Source organism: Odocoileus virginianus, unplaced genomic scaffold (assembly GCF_023699985.2).
Source record: "Odocoileus virginianus isolate 20LAN1187 ecotype Illinois unplaced genomic scaffold, Ovbor_1.2 Unplaced_Scaffold_36, whole genome shotgun sequence".
Lineage (NCBI taxonomy): Eukaryota > Metazoa > Chordata > Mammalia > Artiodactyla > Cervidae > Odocoileus > Odocoileus virginianus.
This window is the reverse complement of record NW_027224298.1, coordinates 62,107-81,381: the sequence shown is the minus strand read 5'-3', so window position 1 is coordinate 81,381 and position 19,275 is coordinate 62,107. Positions and strand designations below refer to the sequence as shown.

General features: G+C 43.1%; 1 protein-coding gene across 1 annotated transcript; it reads left to right on the top strand.

Moving 5' to 3' along the window:
- The first annotated feature begins 6,855 nt into the window (after positions 1-6,855).
- On the top strand, positions 6,856-16,962 carry ZNF845 (zinc finger protein 845). Its single transcript, XM_070463170.1, is given in 6 exon segments — positions 6,856-6,980; positions 9,790-9,916; positions 10,399-10,494; positions 13,703-15,643; positions 15,646-16,410; positions 16,413-16,962. Coding segments are annotated over 6 exon segments (3,483 nt in total). The 5' UTR covers positions 6,856-6,965; the 3' UTR covers positions 16,952-16,962.
- The last annotated feature ends 2,313 nt before the right edge of the window (positions 16,963-19,275 follow it).

The following is a 19,275-nucleotide window of genomic DNA, read 5'->3' as shown; positions in this document are numbered from 1 at the left end:
AAGTCTCTTTGTCATCCCAGAAAAGAGCAGAGTGGTTTAAAATCTCCTTGGCGGAGCGGTGACACCCACCAAGGAAGTCCATCCATCACAGACAGAGGCATAGTCCTACATACCCAGCAGTTGTAGGTGTTGTGGAAGTCTGCATAGGAATGTGCCCATGAGATGAAAACATTGTCCTGAGTTGAAACAGAAGTTAAATTCAAAATCACGTTGATGAGGCCAAGCAGCAGGAGTTGATTGTGCGGCTTCATCCTGAAGGGGCTCGTCCGGGATCTTCTTTTCCTTCTTCTTAAGGATGGTCTTAGTCTCTCGAGGGTCAGTGGGGTCCCTCTGTGCAGTCCACTCAGCGTTTTCTGGGTCTGCGTGGTATGCTCTCTTCACCCTCGTATGATGGATCAAGGGACAATACCTGCAACTTTAACTGCAGTAGGGGTAGTTAGAATAACATAAGGGCCCTTTCACCAAGGGGCTAGCAAATCATGTTTCCAATCTTTGACCCATACTTGGTCACCAAGTGTAAACTCATGAATCTGTTCCCCAAGGGGGAACGGCACCCTTTCTTGTACAAACTTAGTTACCCGATTTATTACCTTACCCAGTTCCATCTGCTGTGAAATCCTATCCCCCCTTACCTGAGGCAAATTTGTTGACACCTGTTTTATTATGGGAGGGGGCCTTCCATACACAATTTCGTGTGGAGAATAGCCTTGGGATTGTGGGGTCATCCTGAGTCCGAGCAGAGCCGACGGAAGAAAGTCCACCCAGAAGCAGTCAGTCTCTCTGATCCACTTGGAGAGTCTTTTTAAGTGTCCGGTTGGTTCATTCCACCATCTCAGAACTCTGGGCCTATATGCAGTGTGCAGTTTCCATCTGATGTTTAAAGTTTTGCTTACCTGTTGTACTAAATCAGCTACAAAAGCCGGGCCATTGCCTGATCCAATGCTGGTAGGAAATCCAAATCTGGGAACTATTTCCCTAAGCAGGCACCGGGCTACTTCTGATGCTCTTTCAGTCCAGGTAGGAAAAGCTTTTACCCATCTCGAGAACGTACATACCATGACCAGCAGGTAACGGTAGTGTCGGTGAGGTTTCATTTCAGTGAAGTCCACTCCCAGGTGTTCAAGGGGCAGCGTGCCTTTCAGCTGAATACCCGGAGGTTTTTGTCTGAATACCTGAGAGGCAGCATTAACCTGTGAGCAGGCAGCATGGCCTAGGTGGGTCGCTTGGTGTGTCTGGCTTACCAGAGTGTGTGCCAGCTCCTCCAGTACCAATAATTTGCCACTTGGCAATTCCCACCATCCCTTTTCAGTCTTGATGGCCCCTTCCGCTTTGGCTAACCTGACAGCCATTGTCCTTGTTTTATCAGGCTAGTGCCATCAGTATATAGGACCCAATTAGGGTCTGGAACCTTGAGCCCTTCTTTAAAACAAACCCCAGATACCTTACCTCCTCCTTGCAGATCTGTGCCTTCTTCGACACCCAGTAACCTGCTTCCATCAGCAGCTGGAGCAGTGCTTTTGTCCCTTTCCAGCATTTTTCTTTGGTCTCAGGCAGCCAGCAGCAGGTCATCCCCGTATTGTAGGAGCCAACATCCATACTCTTCCGGATGGAATGAGTCCAGGTCAGAAGCCAAGGCTTCCCCAAAGATGGCTGGGGAGTTCTTAAACCCTTGTGGGGGAGTCCAGATGAGCTGTTGTTTGGTGCTTCCCGACTGGATCTTCCCATTCAAAGGCAAAGATGGGCTGTGACGCTGGGGCGAGGCGTATGCAGAAGAAGGCATCCTTGAGATCTAGGCGAGTATAAACTTTAGTCCTCGGCGGGAGGAGGCTAAGTAAGGTATAGGGGTTTGGAACAGTGGGGTGTAAAGTCACAGTAGCCTGGTTGACTAGCCTGAGATCTTGTACAGGCCTATAGTCCTGTCCTCCTTCCTTTTTGACTGGCAGGATTGGCGTATTCCAAGCCGACTGGCACTCTACTAGAATGCCCGCTTGTTTCAATCTATTGATGTGGGGCAGTATGCCGGCCAGGCCTCTATCCATAGCGGGTACTGGCACTTTCTAACCGGGATGGTGCCTGGTTTGAGTTCTATTATCACTGGGGCTTGATGTTTAGCCAGCCTGGGGGGAGGGGGGGTTGTCTTCCACCCAGACCTCAGGGAATAATTGAGTTAGCTCTCTCATGCTCTTCTGGCCCACCCGGTTCTGCCTTCAGAGGCTCATGCAACCTCCACTCATCTTGGAGATGAGAGAGAGAACAAATAAGTCATAGAGTCCATCCGGAAGGTGGGTCTCTCAGGGGAGAAAGTCACTTGTGCTCCTAGTTTGGAGAGCAAGTCTCTTCCCAACAGGGGTACTGGGCACTCAGGAATGTAGAGGAATTCATGAATCACTTGGTGCCCCCCATCTGACATTTTCTGGGCTGGCAAAACGATTTAATCATCTCTTCTCCCGATACCCCAGTTACAGCGGTAGTCTTTTTGGACAGTGGTGCCACAGGTTTTGTTACTACCGACAGTTCTGCTCCTGTATCCACCATGAAGTCAATGTTTTGGTCCCCCACTTTTAAGGTTACCATGGGCTCTCGGGGACCTGATATCTCTGAGCCCCGGCAGCCCTATTTAATTTCCAAGTCAGCAAGCCCCACAACTGTGGGAGCCAAAACCTTGGCACTGGGCACTCTGGTTTGGCACACTCGTTTGGCTCTAACGGGGCCCGGGGCCTCCATTTGGACCAGTTGAAGGACTGTCCTGTCCCTGGGGCAGATGAGGTTTTCCGGAGGGCCCGAGATAGACTTTCCCAGAGCAGCAGCTAGCACTGTAAGTCTCTTGTCTGTTCTCTTTCGTTCCCTCCGGCTCTCTGGCAGAGCGCAGTCTCTGCTTAATTCCAACGTCTCCCTCCCCTTCTTGTCAGTACTCACCGGGAGAGGCGGGTATAGCTTGGGCGGTTCGGCTGGAGCCGGATCCTGGAAGTGTTGGCCAGAGGCTTCTGTCCCCGGGATCGGAGCCTGCCCAAACGGCGGCTCTACGACCTCCGGGAGAGCTGGCGGAGGAGCAGCGGCTGCTGCAGGAACTTCCCCTGGCCCTGGATCGGGCATCAAGGCGGCCTCCGGTCCTGGTGAAGCACTGGGAGGCAGGCGTGTCATTATCCAGCATGGGGGAGGGGTCAGGTCATCCCCGTCCAAATCCTGTAGAATTTCCTTTATTTATCATCAATTTTTGTGCCATTAATATTTTTCCCTTTCCCTTCTGGATACAGAACCTTGTCCAAGTAGGAGGGTCTCAAGCTAACCCTAGCCATGAGTCAATAGATGGATATTGATCCAGGTGTCCTGGCTCTCCTGTGACTACTGTGTAGGTTGCTTCCACTATTTTTGAGTTCATGGTGTTCTCTGGTGGCCATCCTACTCCCATAGGGGCCATTCGACCTCACAGAGTATGTGGAGGCGGTTAGGCTTCATCTTCACCCCATAGTCTCCTCCTAATCCCTTCTTTAAATTTTTAATCATGCACTCCAATACAGTTGCCTTAGATTCACTTCCCCCCATCTTGCTTACCTTCTCAGACCTTCTTCTACTTTTCCTTTTCATTCTGTCTACAAAGTTCTCAGTACCCTATGTACTTCTGATATTTCCACTCAATGACACTTAAATTGCCATTCTGCCTCCTTCCTAATTGGGGTGAGAAGAGCCTTACCTGCCAGATCGCCAGAGGGAGAAGGGGGATCGGCGTGTCTTCACCTGCCGGTCAGCACAGCTGAACCAGAACACCACATGGTCCAAGACTGTTTCTCCCTTAAAGTCCATTCTGCCTTGGTGGGCTTGATCAGGTGCGGATGAAAACACAGATGGGTTAAATATCCCATGTCCCAGGCCATCTCCAGAAAAGCCAATTCATACTCACTTATGTATCCCCCTCCTTCTAGCCTGACAATTCCGAGGGGGTCAAGAATTTCACAGCAGATGGGACACCTCCTGGGGGAGGGCAGAATACGAGCATACAAGGACCAGTTTCCTATCCTAAAAATCCCCTGGCGATCGCTGGTAATAATTTTCCCTACCTCCTAAATGACCTTCGCAAATTCCCTTCCTAAGCCCTAGCACACTCGTCAACCAAGTCTACCAAGCAATCACTGCTGCCTGCCTATTCCAGGCTCCTGTGGGTCCGTGCCCTTCTAGTCCCTCCCAGGGGGGTGATCAGGCCCCCTCTTCCACCCTGCCGGGTGGGTTCCTCCTCACCTGAGCGCTCAGTTCCCCTGCTGCCGTCCACTACCTGCTAACGTGAAAGGTCCAGGCGTTGAGAAGCAGAATCCTTCCAGAAGGGCGAGGCGCCTTCCCCCCTCTAGGAGATTCAAGCCACAAGGCCTCGGAGTAGTCCCAAATGGGACTTGTCACTTCAAAGTGAGGAGTTTCCCGGCCAAGGTACCAAACGTAGCCACGCCTTCCGGAAACAAACTCACTCAGAAGGACAATGCAGATAGTGGAGTGCAGTTTATTACACCGGCGGGCCCAAGGCAGAGTCTCCTCTTAGCCAAGGACCCTGACCAGCATTTGTGAAAATCTTTTATACCCCATGTGTACGTGTCCGAACCCACCACCCCAAATTCCTTGAGACTTACAGAAACAAAGGAAGGGTATATACAATCCCAATAACCCCATCATTCATGTGCCATGTGCTCAGACAGTTAAACAATTAGCCAATAATCAATAAGCCCGAGGTTACACTCCAACAGGTACAGAAAATTTATGGCCTGTCTGGAGGAAGGGGTGATTAGTGTATGTGTTCTCTTAGGTGATGAGTAACCTGGATACGATCTTCAAGGTTCCCCTGTCTGGAGGGGGTCTTATCCTTCTGTTGTCGTTTCCATAGGCACTAAAACACAGAGTTCAGAGTCCATTGGAGAGGTGGCCAAGCATGATCAGCATGGACAGGCCTAAGATGGAGTCCAGACCCTATGAATTCCTTCTTCACCACTATTGTGTTTGGCTGAATTCACAAATCTGTTGTAATCTGTAGCTTCTGAATCTCTACTACTCTGAATCTCCTTTCCTGCTAAGCTTTGTGTCCTGACAGTAGTTAAAACCTCCTGCCACTGCTATATCTACTGCAGCTGCTGAAACTACCTTAACTACCTTGGCTTCGTGATTTGGCAAAGTATTGGCCTCCACCACCATAAGGGCCTCCAAGATTTCCTCTGTCCATGGGCCCAAAATTTGAAGATCGATTGTTGTCATTACCAAAATCACTGTAGCTTCCACTGCCTCCAAAACTGCTTCCATCATTACAAATCCATCATCATAGCCACCCCCACTGCCACCGTACCCACCACCACCACAGCTGCCACCAAAGCCACCTCGACCGCCGAAGTTTCCTCCACGACCGAAGTTGTAATCCCCACCAAAGCCACCTCCACGGCCACTACCGAAGTTCCCAGAACCACTTCAACCTCTTTGGCTGGATGACATACTAGCCCATGCTTGCTTAGATAGGGCTCTCCTTACCGCACAGTTGTGGCCATTCACAGTGTGTTATTTCTGAACCTTGTCTATGGAGTCTTGTCTTGTCTATGGAGTTATGGTCATCAAAAGTTATGAAAGCAAAGCTTCTTGTTTTGCCACTGCCTCGGTCAGTCATGATTTCAATCACTTCAGCTTTCCCATACTGTTCAAAATCATTTCTTAGGTGATGTCCTCCAGTGTCTTCTGTAATGTCACCAGCAAAAATCTTTTTCACAGTTAAGTGGGCAGACATCACTTTCCTAACAAAGGTCCGTCTAGTCAAAGCTATGGTTTTTCCAGTATTCATGTTGAGAGTTGAAGTGTAAAGAAAGCTGGGCACTGAAGAATTGATGCTTTCAAACTGTGGTGCTGGAGAAGACTCTTGAGAGTCACTTGGACTGCAAGGAGATCAAACCAGTCAATCCTAAAGGAAATCAACCCTGGATATTTATTAGAAGAGCTGACTCATTGGAAAAGACCCTGACGCTGGAAGACTGAAGGTGGGAGGAGAAGGGATGACAGAGGGTGACATGGTTGGATGGCATCACCGACTCGATAGACGGTGAGTTTGAGCAAACTCCCGGAGATAGTGAAGGACAGGGAAGCCTGGAATGTTGCAGTCCTTGGAGTTGCAGAATCAGATTTGACTGAGAGTCTGAACGACAAAAACTGCTCTCTGTAATGCAAAAAGAAAGGAGAAGAACTAGCAGGGGTGTTATACAAAGAGAATGCCTGAAAGGTGAGCATCAAATACAGGATGTGATTAGCATATCCGGTTAGTCTTGATTATCAGCTATGGGTCAGGAACAGAAAAAGTAAAAAAAGAGCCCAGAAAAGGGTGAGAGAAGCAAGGAAAATTTTCCTTCTTTTTTTTACTGCATCAGTTGCAGGTTGCAGAGCTGAGTTGCTGCCTTTGAAGGTATTTTCTCAACATGCAGATGGGGAGTTTGCAACATAAAACTGATGCCTAATGGGGCCCTTTAAGACTCCTGGACCTGGAGGCCTTTTTGTTCCCAGTTTCTTATAGGCAAAACTCCAGCCCCCAAGACCTTCTCTCAGTTTGAAAGAGTTGCTAATCAGAGGAGGTAGTGAAACCACCTGAGGCAAGATTAAAGGAGCAGAGGCTTGACAGGATTTGAAGACCAGATCACCTAAGACCCTCACACGCCCTAATCTAGTCAGCAACTCCACCCTTTTGAAACTGCCAAGAATAAATACAAGACTGTTACTGCCGTGATCCTCATCACCTACTCCTGCCTGACTATATGACTCTCCTACTCACCAGGGAGGGGGTTCAGTTCTTAAACCACTAGCCTACTGTGTTCCCCCTTTGCCTGGCAAAGTAATAAAGCCACTCTTTCTTTCTCCTCCATAACTCTGTCTCTGTATTTCTGTTTGGCATTGGTGCACAGAGCCAAGATTTTGGCAAAAACATCCCCAAAGAAGAGGCAGAGCAGGAGGAAGAAGATGAAATGGCAGCTTCTCAGGTAAATGTCCTGTCCCGGGTCTGGGGCTGTGTCTGCTTTTCCTCCTGAAATGCCTGGACTGAGAACCTGCAAACCTTTAGTTCTCTGCTTCTAATTTTTCTGCTTGAGCGGTTTGTTATCATCTTCTTATTTTTTCCTTTTCTTATAATGGTGAAGACGGGCTGTTTAGACTGCTTCTCCCTATGGCCCAGAGTTTGCTCTCCATTGTTTGTATTTTGGCTTTCTATAGAGCATGATGAATTCTCAACATGAATTAGTGATGTTCAATGTTGAATATATTCCCTTTATGAGAGATCAACATGGGGAGGCACTGGTATCCGAGATTCCCTCTAGGATGTGATTTGGTGTTGGGATCCTAGGGCGGTACGGAAAATGCTGTGATGAGTTTACATGTGGATGCAATTCAGCTCTTTAGAGCAGGAGTAAGAAAATGCTCTTGGAACTCAGTGCTCCAGAATTTTTCAGAAAATTTTCAGAAATAAAAACAGTAGGAGACCATCCTGTATATTGATAAGAAAGACATACTAATTAAATGTACTATTAGGCTACAGATCAGGGAAGGTATATATGAAGTGAAATTTGCTTAAAACTGACATTTTTTCATGATAGATTCAGATCATGGTTTCCATAATTTTGTCAAAATACCGGGCAATTATAATGCATTCTTCCATGTACTTCTTACCCCGTGACCTCAGAGCTTCACTGGTTCAGGTGCTGCTGTGAGATTCCCACGCTATGAAGTTCATATCGTTTCCTGTCTTGTCCACCAAAGACGCACAATGTGAGAGTTGCGAGTTAAGTTTTATTTGGGACAAAATGAGAAGTGCCGCCATCTCTCAGAAATAGCTCTAAGAGACCACTCCAAAGAGGCAGTGGGGGAAGGTCAATATAGAAGATTATGCTGAAGGAGTTCAGTTCAATCAAGCACGCATTTTACAAAAGATTTTCTGCTAGTCACCAGGAGCTGCTGTCTGCATGAAGGGATTTAATGTTTTTACTGCTTTTCTAGATAAGAGGAGAAGCAAGGGTTGGCATCATGAGATCAGTTCCTGAAAATATCTAACTCTCTAAAGACTTGTTGCATTAGTTTTCTGGAGCAGAGTGTTGGGACTGTCAGCTGCAGCAGCACAAAAAGAAAGTAAAAGTGAAGTCGCTCAGTTGTGTTAATTCTTTGAGATCCTATGGACTGTGGCCTCTTAGGCTCCCCCTCCGTCCATGGGATTTTCCAGGCAAGAATACTGGAGTGGGTTGCCACTTTCTTCTCCAGGGGATCTTCCAACCCAGGGATCAAACTCAGGTCTCCCACATTGCAGGCAGACTCTTTACCCTCTGAGCCACCAGGGTATCCACACAGACAGATGGCAAATACCCTTGTTGTTGTTCAGTTGCTGGTAAATGCTCTTGATAAATGCCAATTTGTACTTGACAGGCTTTAACAAGGGTCTTCTAACAAAGAATTGAGGAATGTGCCTAAATGACCACAGTTAATGAAGAAAATCCATATGCTCTTAGTTTCTCTTTGCTTTGGCAAATGAACGCTCTTGTGTTTGAGATGCTGGGTTTTGGGAGCGGGGGTTTTCATCACTCAAGTCCAGGTCTGATCGTTTCCAGTACACGCTACGTTCACATCACAAACATAGTCTCATCACATTTCTGTATTTTCCAAAATGTTTACAAGAATCATATTAGTGCTAATCTATGTTCAACTGTGTTAAATTTTAAAATAAAACTGTGCAAATGATACAGATTTTCAGTAAATTAAAAAATTCAGAACCAGAGCTGTTTTATTTTATATCATTTTGTATATCTGTACTCTCATGTATTTACAAAAATAAAAAGAATATCATCCTTATAGATAGGTATACTGTTGACAAATTAAAAATTATCCTGATTTTATTGACATGAAAAGTTTTCTCTCTTACTCTTAATAAGTATATAGTCACATTTTAGAATATGTCTGTATGCATGGACATGTTAACATAATTTGATCAATTATTTTTCTTGTTTTTTACATTTTCACAATTAGAGAAACTTCTGTAAATTTTCATTAGAGTTGTCCTTGTGTTTTTGACTGTGTTTTATTAGTTCAAGTCTAGAGTACATACATGAAGTAGATTTAAGCTCTGCCATTTAACAGATGTCTGTTAAATATTGCAGAAAGGTGGAACCGCAATATTATTGATTTTAAATGACTTTTGTTGTACCTTCAAGACTCTGTAAAAGATGTTAGAAAGATATATGAGATATATGGTATATACGAAATTGTTGCTGCTCAGGCTACCATCCTATTAGACCTGTAAAAATCTGTAAAACACTTAAAAGTTCAAAGTATGGATTCTTCCCTTACTATTCTACTTCATTGCTGTTCAAAATGGTCATTCATGGAGTAAAATTTTCAACATAACTAGTGAAAATAAGCTTGTTAAAATCTGGCACATTGCCTCCCCCCCCCCCACTCTTGAATCAGAATCTGCTTTTTAAAAATATTTTTTTGTTTCTTTGGTAAACAATTTATCCTGGGTCACACAAGTGCAACACTCAAAAATAAATCTTCCAATGTTGATCTAATTATTTTATGATTTCTCTTCCAGATCAGAATAGTTTATGAAATGTTTTGTGGATCGTATCTCATTCTCTTTTCTTGGGGTTGGAAATATGGTAGAAAATATTCCTGTGTAAAAATTGCATTATTGTGTTATACCAGCCAATCTCCTAGATCAAAACCAGTGCTCCAAACCTGGTGTTTTCACCTTTGTTCACATAAGGAAGTCTTCCCACGGCCACCTGGCACCTGTACTTTGTATTTCAGGGACGGCTGACATTCCAGGATGTGGCCATAGACTTCACTCAAGAGGAGTGGGAATGCCTGGACCTCGGTCAGCGGGAATTGTACAGGGATGTGATGTTAGAGAACTACGGGAACCTGGCCTCCTTGGGTGAGGACAACTGCCTTCCAGAATCCCTTTTCCACCACTGGGTTTTTGTTCCATCATTTCTAAAATGTCTTCTGAAATCTTTCCACAATAGTTTCAGATCCCTGCTTTCTAGGGGAAAATGGAGTTTAGAAAAAAGGCTTTATGATGATTCACTATGATTGTAACCTTTTGCTTCCTTGATGTAGTCTGCCTCCTTCATTCTAGCTTAGTGGTAATTGTATAAGTTTCATAGTATTAAATAGTGGTACCCTCCTCTTCAAATCACATGTCCACTACTTACTTTTGCCTTGTAGTACTTGACCAGAATCTCAGGATCTGATTTTTATGTATTTGTTAGTATTGTAAGGCTGCTTTCAATAAAGTATTTGGGGAAATCATCCTCTAGGCTGTATTAAGCACACCTTCTCTTCTCACCAATATGTATTATATTGGAAACTGATGAATCTTCTAGCAAAACAAATATTTCTTTTTCTGATAAGCAGGTTTTGTGGTCTCTAAGCCAGACCTGGTCACCTTTCTGGAGCAAATGAAAGATCCCAGGAATATAAGGAGAGTTGAGAGAACTGCCATATACACAGGTAGGTGTGAATGGATGGAGCCGATGACTCAGGTGAGAGGTCCAAGGATCAGTGAGGAATTCATCCTTTGTCATGTGGTTTGGGAAGATCTGCTTCAGTGGAAATGATTTTGGAGAAGCCTGGGTTTATTTCTGTTGCTGTCATAGATGGATATCACCTGCCCCATTCTGTCTCTTGAATCATTCCTGAATTCATCTCCAGTGATTAGTTTTCTCGTTCACAGTGAGAACTAAACTTCTCTTCTTGGTCTGTGACAACCTGCATGAATTGACAGCTGTTTGATTTCTTAGGGGTCATAGGAAATCTCTGCACGTTTCTGAATAACTCTATGGCACTCCTTTGAAAGTTTGTTTCTCCTCTTTGAGACAAAATTGTGTGAATGGAGTTGTAGACACACTGCCAAAATTCTAGGAATATTGGGTACAGATTTTGTTTCTGACTTATAATTTCTAAAACACTGAAAGCTACAAATATGACCTTATAAAATTTAAACTCAAATAATTTCACTGCACGAAGCAAAACCTCTCTAAAATGAAAGAATGTAAATCTCAGGCTTACTTCAAAGTCTCTCTTTTCTTGATATGAACTCATGTTAAATATGTTAAGTGTATTTGCCACAATTCCTCAATGCTAAAATAATTTAATATGTTCAATTAACTGAAAGAATTTTCAAATAACTTGGCATAAGGACATTTTCTACCATATTTTTAATGGTTGTTGCAAACTATTATAATTTGTAGATTATATAAAGAAATCTTTTTAAAATAGTCTTATTGGGGTATAGCTGTTCTACAATGTTGTGCTGCTATACAGCAGAGAATTACATATATATATTATATATATGTAAAAAATTATATATATATATATCTCCACTCTTTTTTAGATCTCCTTTCCCAGTTAGATCACCACAGACCACTGAATAGAGTTCCAACCATATTTTTAAAGATTCATTTCTTATTTAATTTCTTAACAACTACTACTTTATTAAGTTCACCCTGTTTCTTATCAGCTGCCCCAAACTTTGTCCTGTGTGTCACCACTTTTTTTTTTTCTTCAACTAAGACAGCAAAAGGGACTATTTACTGTACATGTATTACATTTGGTGACAACTGAAAACAGAATTAGTCCAAAATGCCAGAGATCCAGGACCAAGAACCAGAAATGAAAGTGTTAGTCACTCAGTCATGTGCAACTCTTTGCAACCCCATGGACTGCAGGTTGACAGGCTCCTCTGTCCATGGGATTCTCCAGGCAAGATACTGGAATAGGTTGCCATGTCCTTCATGTCATCACTTTCTGATTAGATCTACATCAATATCATTTATTTTTAGATTGAAACATGTCTGAAAATGTTTGGTGTCTCCATTTAATATGACTTAGGGCAAAAGATAATCATTAGACTGCCTCTCTCCTCTTTCTTTAGTGGCTCTTGTAGCTTTTTGTCTTGCTCCTTCCCACTTCTTTGCCCTCTCATTTTGTCACATTTTCTATGTTCGTGGTCTCCGTTCTGCAGGCTGCAGGATCCTAGTTGCTCTTGATCTGGTGTGTATCCCCTGGGGGTGAGGTTGGTCAAGAGACTTGTGCCCTATCCCCTTGAAGGGGGTTTTGTTTGCTGTTACTGTGACCAGAGCCTGCGCTGGATATTGAGGGGAACTTCCCCTTTGCTCTGTGGTTGTCACTGCCCTGTCTGTGGTGGGGTCTGCTCCCTGGTTGGTGGAACAGAGCCCCTGGATCTGTTTCTGTGATTCTGATCTCTGTGGAGGCAGGTGGGATTGGAGAACACCCCCTGGGAGAGAAGCCCCTGAGGATTGCTCCTCTGGGGAATTTCCCCTCAGGGAGTGTTCTGTGCGTCACCTTCATGCCTTGTGCGAGCTCTCATGTGACCCTGGTTGGCACTGCGCTTGGCCCCACCTCAACCATGGGCATGATGGCACATGGCCCTGGTGCCTCTCAGATGTTGTTTTCCCCGGGTCACCAGCATAGATCCCCTGAACTCAGGTCCCAGAATTGCATTCATCATGGAGCTGGGCCAGCTGTGGTGCCATGGGGGCAGCTCAGACTCTGGCCTGGCCCTGCCCCCTAGTGTGCCTGTGCAAAGGCGACAGCTGCTACAGCTACACCTGCCATGATTGGGGGAGCCCTGGCTGTCCATTCAGATGCTCTGTACAGGCTGAGGTGACAAAACCAGTTGTGGGTATAAAAGCATGGTTTGTGTAGCTGATACAAGAGACTTCAGCTTTTTTTCCTCACCCTGGGGTTCAGCTGTACTTTCCTTCCATCTGTACAATTGGCCCACTACACGTGGCTGTTCCTAAGACTGTCCCGGAGCACAGGAGTCTGATATGTGGAGGAAATACATGGTAGAAGCTAGTGGCTGGGGCTCAATAGAGCCCACCTCAGTGGGAGCCCACCTCAGTGGGTGCCTGGTGAGCAGGGGCCAGCACAGGGGAGAGAGGCTGCAATGGGCTTCTTCTTTGGGCATCACCCAGCAACGGCGCTCTGTTCTATGGTGGTTCAGTCTTCCTCCACATGCATTCCCATGTGTAGACTTCCTCTCTCCCTCCCATCCCCCCAGGACGTCTCCTCACAGCCCACAGCCCTTGTCTGCAGCGGTGGACACCCTCTCAGGCTGGGTGGGCAGGGCAGGGGTCAGTACCCTGCGTGCAGGTCTCACTCTGTCCTGCTGCCTCTGACTCTTGCCGTGTTCTCTTCCCACAGAGAATGAGGCTCCTCTGCTGTCCCAACTGGGCTCCCCTGCAGTGAGGAGCTTCCCCAGATATGGAGACCTCTCCTCTCTCCTGGTCCCCCCTGAGTTGGAGGTCCCATCCCACTTCTTTCCTGTTCCTTTCCTTGCTTTCTCTTGTCCTACCTGACAAAACAGAAATTGTTCTTGTTCCCATTCTTATTCTTTTAGATTTCCAAGGGCTTCTGCTACTGTTCAGCTGGACTTTGTGCATATTGTTCCATTTCTGAGGCATCCTTGATGTGATTGTGGAGAGAGATGAACTCCATGTCTGCCTAGTCTTCTGGCATCTTGATCCTTCCATCTCTATTTTATTTTTATTATATCCTTTGCCACTGATATTGTTCTATTACATATATATTTTTAATTTCTAAACAAGTGCAGGGTTCATCAATTTTCTCTAAATCTTTAAGGATGTTCACTGAGAATAGTAGGTAAAATTACTTATTATTTGGTATCTTTCAGCTATGTCTCCACAAGATACCCAGAATTTGATGCCAAAAAATCCAGGGTTAGAAGATTTCTTCCCAAAAGCAAACCTACAAATATATGAAAGATTTCACCTCAGAAACTTACATTTAATGAAAAACTGGGAATATACAAGGGCATGTGAAAGACAGAGAGGATGTTTATATGCACATAAACAAATTGAGACAGTTACACATAATATGAACATTACTGCAAAAGCTTATGAGCAACATGAGTCAAATTGGGAAAAATACCAATTTCAGTCTTCAACATCTGCCAAGAAGTATAAGATTTTAAGAAAAGATTTACATCATTTTTTGAAACATGCATGTTCTCTGAAAGGAAACGTGGAAAATTTGGAGGGTAATCTAGTCTCTACTGCAAATACTTGTTCAAAAAATTCTCAATATAGACTTAGATTAAACAAACATTCAAGCGTGTCTGAGCAACAGAAATTTAACAATCAGGGGGAAAACTCACAATATAATCAATTTGAGGGATCCATGAGCAGGAGGTCATTGTTCTTACCCCAACAGATATTTTTTCTCCATTCCAAGATGTATAATGTTGATAATAATGGAAGAGATATAATCCAACCATCAATGTTCAATACATATCATGATATGGTTAATACAGAACAACTTTCCATGTGTAATAAAATGAGTCAGGCCTTAAGTGAGTGCTCCAGCCCTAATAATTACAAGAGTATATATGATGGAGTGAGAGGGTATTCAGGCAATGAAACTGGGTATAAAGTTGAACAAGACTCAGACCTTATGAAACATCAGGGACCTGAATCTTCAGAGAAGGATTCTAAAAGTAGTAAATGTAGAAATACCTTTTATCAGATACCAGGTCTTCCTCTATGTAAGAGTACTCATACTGGAATGAAGACTTATAACTGTAGTGAATATGGTAAAAATTCTAATCAGTCTTCGGAACTTATTCAAGAGCAGACTATTCAGAATCCACAGAAAGAAAAAAAGCGTAATAAATGTGGGGAAGTCTTTAGTAAGTCATCCAATCTAAGTAAACATAGGAAAATCCATACAGGAAGGAAATGTTCCAAATGTACAGAATGTAGCAAAGCGTTTATCCATTGCTTACTTCTTACTCAACATCAGCGAATGCATACTGCAGGGAAACCTTATCAATGTACAGAATGTGGCAAAGCCTTTAATCGCAACTCAACACTTTCTCGCCATCAGCGAATTCATACTGGAGAGAAGCCTTATAAATATAAAGATTGTGACAAAACCTTTATCCAATGCTCACATCTTACTCGACATCAGCAAATTCACACTAGGGAGAGACCTAATTATTTTACAGAATGTGGCCAAACCTCTATTCGGAGTTCAACTTTAACTGAACATCATCGAATCCATACTGGGAAGAAACCATACAAATGTAAAGAATGTGGCAAAGCCTTTTTTACGAGTTCAGATCTTACTAGACATCAGCAAATCCATACTGGGAAGAGAGCATATAAATGTACAGAATGTGGCAAAGTCTTTATCCAATGTTCACATCTTACTAAACATCAGCAAATTCATACTGGAGAGAAACCTTATAAATGTACAGAATGTGGCAAAGCCTTTAATCACAACTCAACTCTTACTCAACATCAGCGAATTCATACTGGAGAGAAGCCTTATAAATGTACAGAATGTGGCAAAGCCTTTAATCAGAACTCAAATCTTACTCAACACCAGCGAATTCATACTGGAGAGAAGCCTTATAAATGTAAGGATTGTGGCAAAGCCTTTATCCGATCTTCATATCTTACTCAACATCAGCGAATTCATAGTGGAGAGAAACCTTATAAATGTAAAGTGTGTGACAAAGCCTTTATCCGATGCTCACATCTTACTCGACATCAGCGAATTCATACTGGAGAGAAGCCTTATAAATGTAAGGATTGTGGCAAAGACTTTATCCAGTTCATGGTCTTACTCAACATCAGAGAATTCATACTGGAGAGAAACCTTATAAATGTAAAGACTGTGACAAAGCCTTTATCCGATGCTCACAACTTACTCGACATCAGAGAATTCACACTAGGGAGAGACCTAATCATTTTACAGAACGTGGCCAAACCTTTATTCGGAATTCAACTTTAACTGAACATCATCGAATCCATACTGGGGAGGAACCACACAAATGTAAAGAATGTGGCAAAACCTTTATTACAAGTTCATATCTTACTAAACATCAGCAAATCCATACTGGGGAGAGACCATATAAATGTACAGAATGTGGCAAAGCCTTTAATCGGAACTCAAATCTTACTCGACATCAGCAAATTCATACTGAAGAGAAGCCCTATAAATGTAAAGATTGTGGCAAAGCCTTTATCCAATGTTCATATCTTACACAACATCAGCGAATTCATAGAGAGAAACCTTATAAATGTAAAGAGTGTGACAAAGCCTTTATCCGATGCTCACATCTTACTCGACACCAGCGAATTCACACTAGGGAGAGACCTAATCATTTTACAGAACGTGGCCAAACCTCTATTCGGAGTTCAACTTTAACTGAACATCATCGAATCCATACTGGGGAGAAACCATACAAATGTAAAGAATGTGGCAAAACCTTTATTAGAAATTCATATCTTACTAAACATCATCAAATCCATACTGGGGAGAGACCATATAAATGTACAGAATGTGGCAAAGCCTTTAATCGGAACTCAAATCTTACTCACATCAGCGAATTCATACTGGAGAGAAACTTTATAAATGTAAAGAATGTGGCAAAGCCTTTAATCACAACTCAAGTCTTACTCAACATCAGCGAATTCATACTGGGGAGAGACCTTATTGTTGTACAGAATGTGGCCAAACCTTTATTCGGAGATCAATTTTAACTGAACATCACCGATTCCATACTGGGGAGAAACCATACAAATGTACAGAATGAGGCAAAGCCTTTTTTACGAGTTCAGATCTTACTAAACATCACTGAATTCATATGGGGTACAAACGCTATAAATGTACAGGGTGTGGCAAGGCCTTTATTAACAGTTCTTCTCTTACTAAACATCAGCGAATCCATACTGGGGAGAGACTGTATAAATGTACAGAATGTGGCAAAGCCTTTAATCAGAAATCAATTCTTACTACACATCTGCGAGTTCATACTGGAGAGAAACCTTATAAATGTACAGAATGTGGCAAAGCCTTTAGTCATAGTGGTTGGCTCCCTAAACATCTGAGAACACACACTGGAGAGAAACCCTAGTAATGGAACAAGTGATGAAAGGTTTGTCATAAACATGCATCAGAAAACATGAGAGTTTATACAAGAAACCTATGGAAATGATGTAACAAATATGTAGAAAAATATTTAATCAAAAATCAAATGTAAATATAAGAGACTACATATTAGAAAGCATTTCATCAATCCTCTTTTCTGAAGTTTCTCTGAAGGAGAATTACTGTAGGGAGTACTCCATAGTTAAAACACATAGAAAATGGATATATTAGCATGAATCATGAGATGAAGATTGATGGTTAGAAAGTTAGAATTATTAGCAATGTATGCTTGTTTATAATCACATGATTTTGAGATTATTTGGAAGCCAAAATGTAACTCAATGCTCAAATAATACATAATGTTTTTCATTTCTAGTGTGAATGAAAGCATAGGTTTTGGATGGTTTATGCTTGAAAGATTAGCCTTTTCATATTGTGTTGCAACCATTTCTATCTATTCTCCATTAGAAGATGAAGGATACCATAATGTAAAATGGACAATGAACATCTAAATGGAGGTGTTTGTCATTGATGTGAAATATCCCTGGAGGTTGCCATGATGTAAGTGATCATGGAATCTTTCCATGTATTAAAGTAAGACAGAAGTTGATTTTAAGTTTTCAATAGTTATATCACTTGATTTGTAAGAAGAACACAATGACAGTTCACTGCAATATTGATGTATCTTTATAATATCAACACAAGTCATGAACAGTTACTTGACAATGTTGAAATAAAGACATCTTCTGTGATAACCTAGAAATGTATTAGAAACCCTTCCTGGAAAAGGCATGTAATTAGTGTATATCATGTTTACTAAGTGTTTCCTAGGCTTTGTTTTGTAAGCAATAAAAATCACAATCTTTACATCATTATATGAGAAAAATGAATATCTTTCTTTGTACTTCTCATCTGTGTGTAATTTGTAAAAGGTTTTATTTCAACTATGTGTGAAATTAATACATGGTTATTAATAAAAGTGAATGGTTTTTAGTGTTTCAGTTGATTGTAATGAATGAAGTGTTTAAACTATCACCACCATTAACCTCTCCCACCTTATTTAAGGGTGTAGTGAAGAGACCATAAAAAAGTATTTGGTAGCACAGAGAGATGGCACACATGGAAATTAGTTCACTTGCTGGCTTTAAACCTTTCATACCTTCATATATTTTCCATTATTTCTATGTTGTATCTCCTCTCGCATTTTGTATCTACTCAGACACTGTGATGAGTCTAAAAGGAAGAATTATACAGAGTATTGTATACAATACAGAGTTTTGCTGACAGTTTCCCTGAGCTGCTCCTTGACTTTGCTGCCTCAGCATCTGTCTGGGGAGCAGGCAGCCTGCAGGTCCTTGAACTCACACCAGCCAGTCCTGTGAGCACCTGCACTAGATGACCACCTTCCTCGAGATCAGCAGTCTTACTGAACCCCAGGTTCTACTTCACAGGCCCCCCATTCAGTGACACCCTCACAAAGCTCACCAGAATCCTGCTTGTCTTGGTTTGAATGGAGAAATCCACACTCAGCCTGGGGAGCCCAGAGCACTTCACCCAGGGTCATGTATAAAGGCTGAACTCCAAGTACTTTCTCTGCCTGATTCTAGCTTTGACATCTCTCACAAATCCCACCTTAAATCCTCCCCTTCAGAGAGGTCTCAGGTGTGGTGAGTGTGAGGACTCGACCTCAGGGCTTCTGAACGTGGGTTTGGGGGAAGAAACATCAGAAAAAACAGGGAACTTGGTAAAGACTCATTTCATGGCCCCACTGTAGACCTGCAGATTCATATCTTCTTAGAGTGGGGACCTGAATTCCAGGGGTTTCTATTCACTAAAGTGGTTCAGAAAGAATCTTTAGCCAAGTGGTGTCCATCAGGATCACATGACCAATGTTTGGCACTGACCTCCTCAGTGCCCTCCCCACAGAGTTCTCTTGGTCCTGTGGGAGCATCAGTGTGCTTTGTAGGAAGTGCTTCAGGGCATTGTAAGGGGAGGCCCGGCTTAAGGACGTGGCTGCTGGATGTGGCTGTCTCATTTGTAAGAGCTGAGGCCCGGCTTCAGTCAGTGGGGTTGATCTAGCTGGATTTGGACAGCGGAAGTCAGTCAGCTCACGTCATCTGTGTGAGCAGAAGGTTAGGAGTTCTCTCTGAGAAGAGAACAATCAAGAAATAAGTTCACAGGCTGGTTTCCAAGTAGGACGTGATTGTTTCTGAAGCTCTCCTGAGAGAGAGGACAGCTTTCCTTCTTAGCTTTTCAAAGTCCTTCTGTCTATAAGTGCAGTGGTTGCAGGTTAAAGAGCTGTGTTGATGC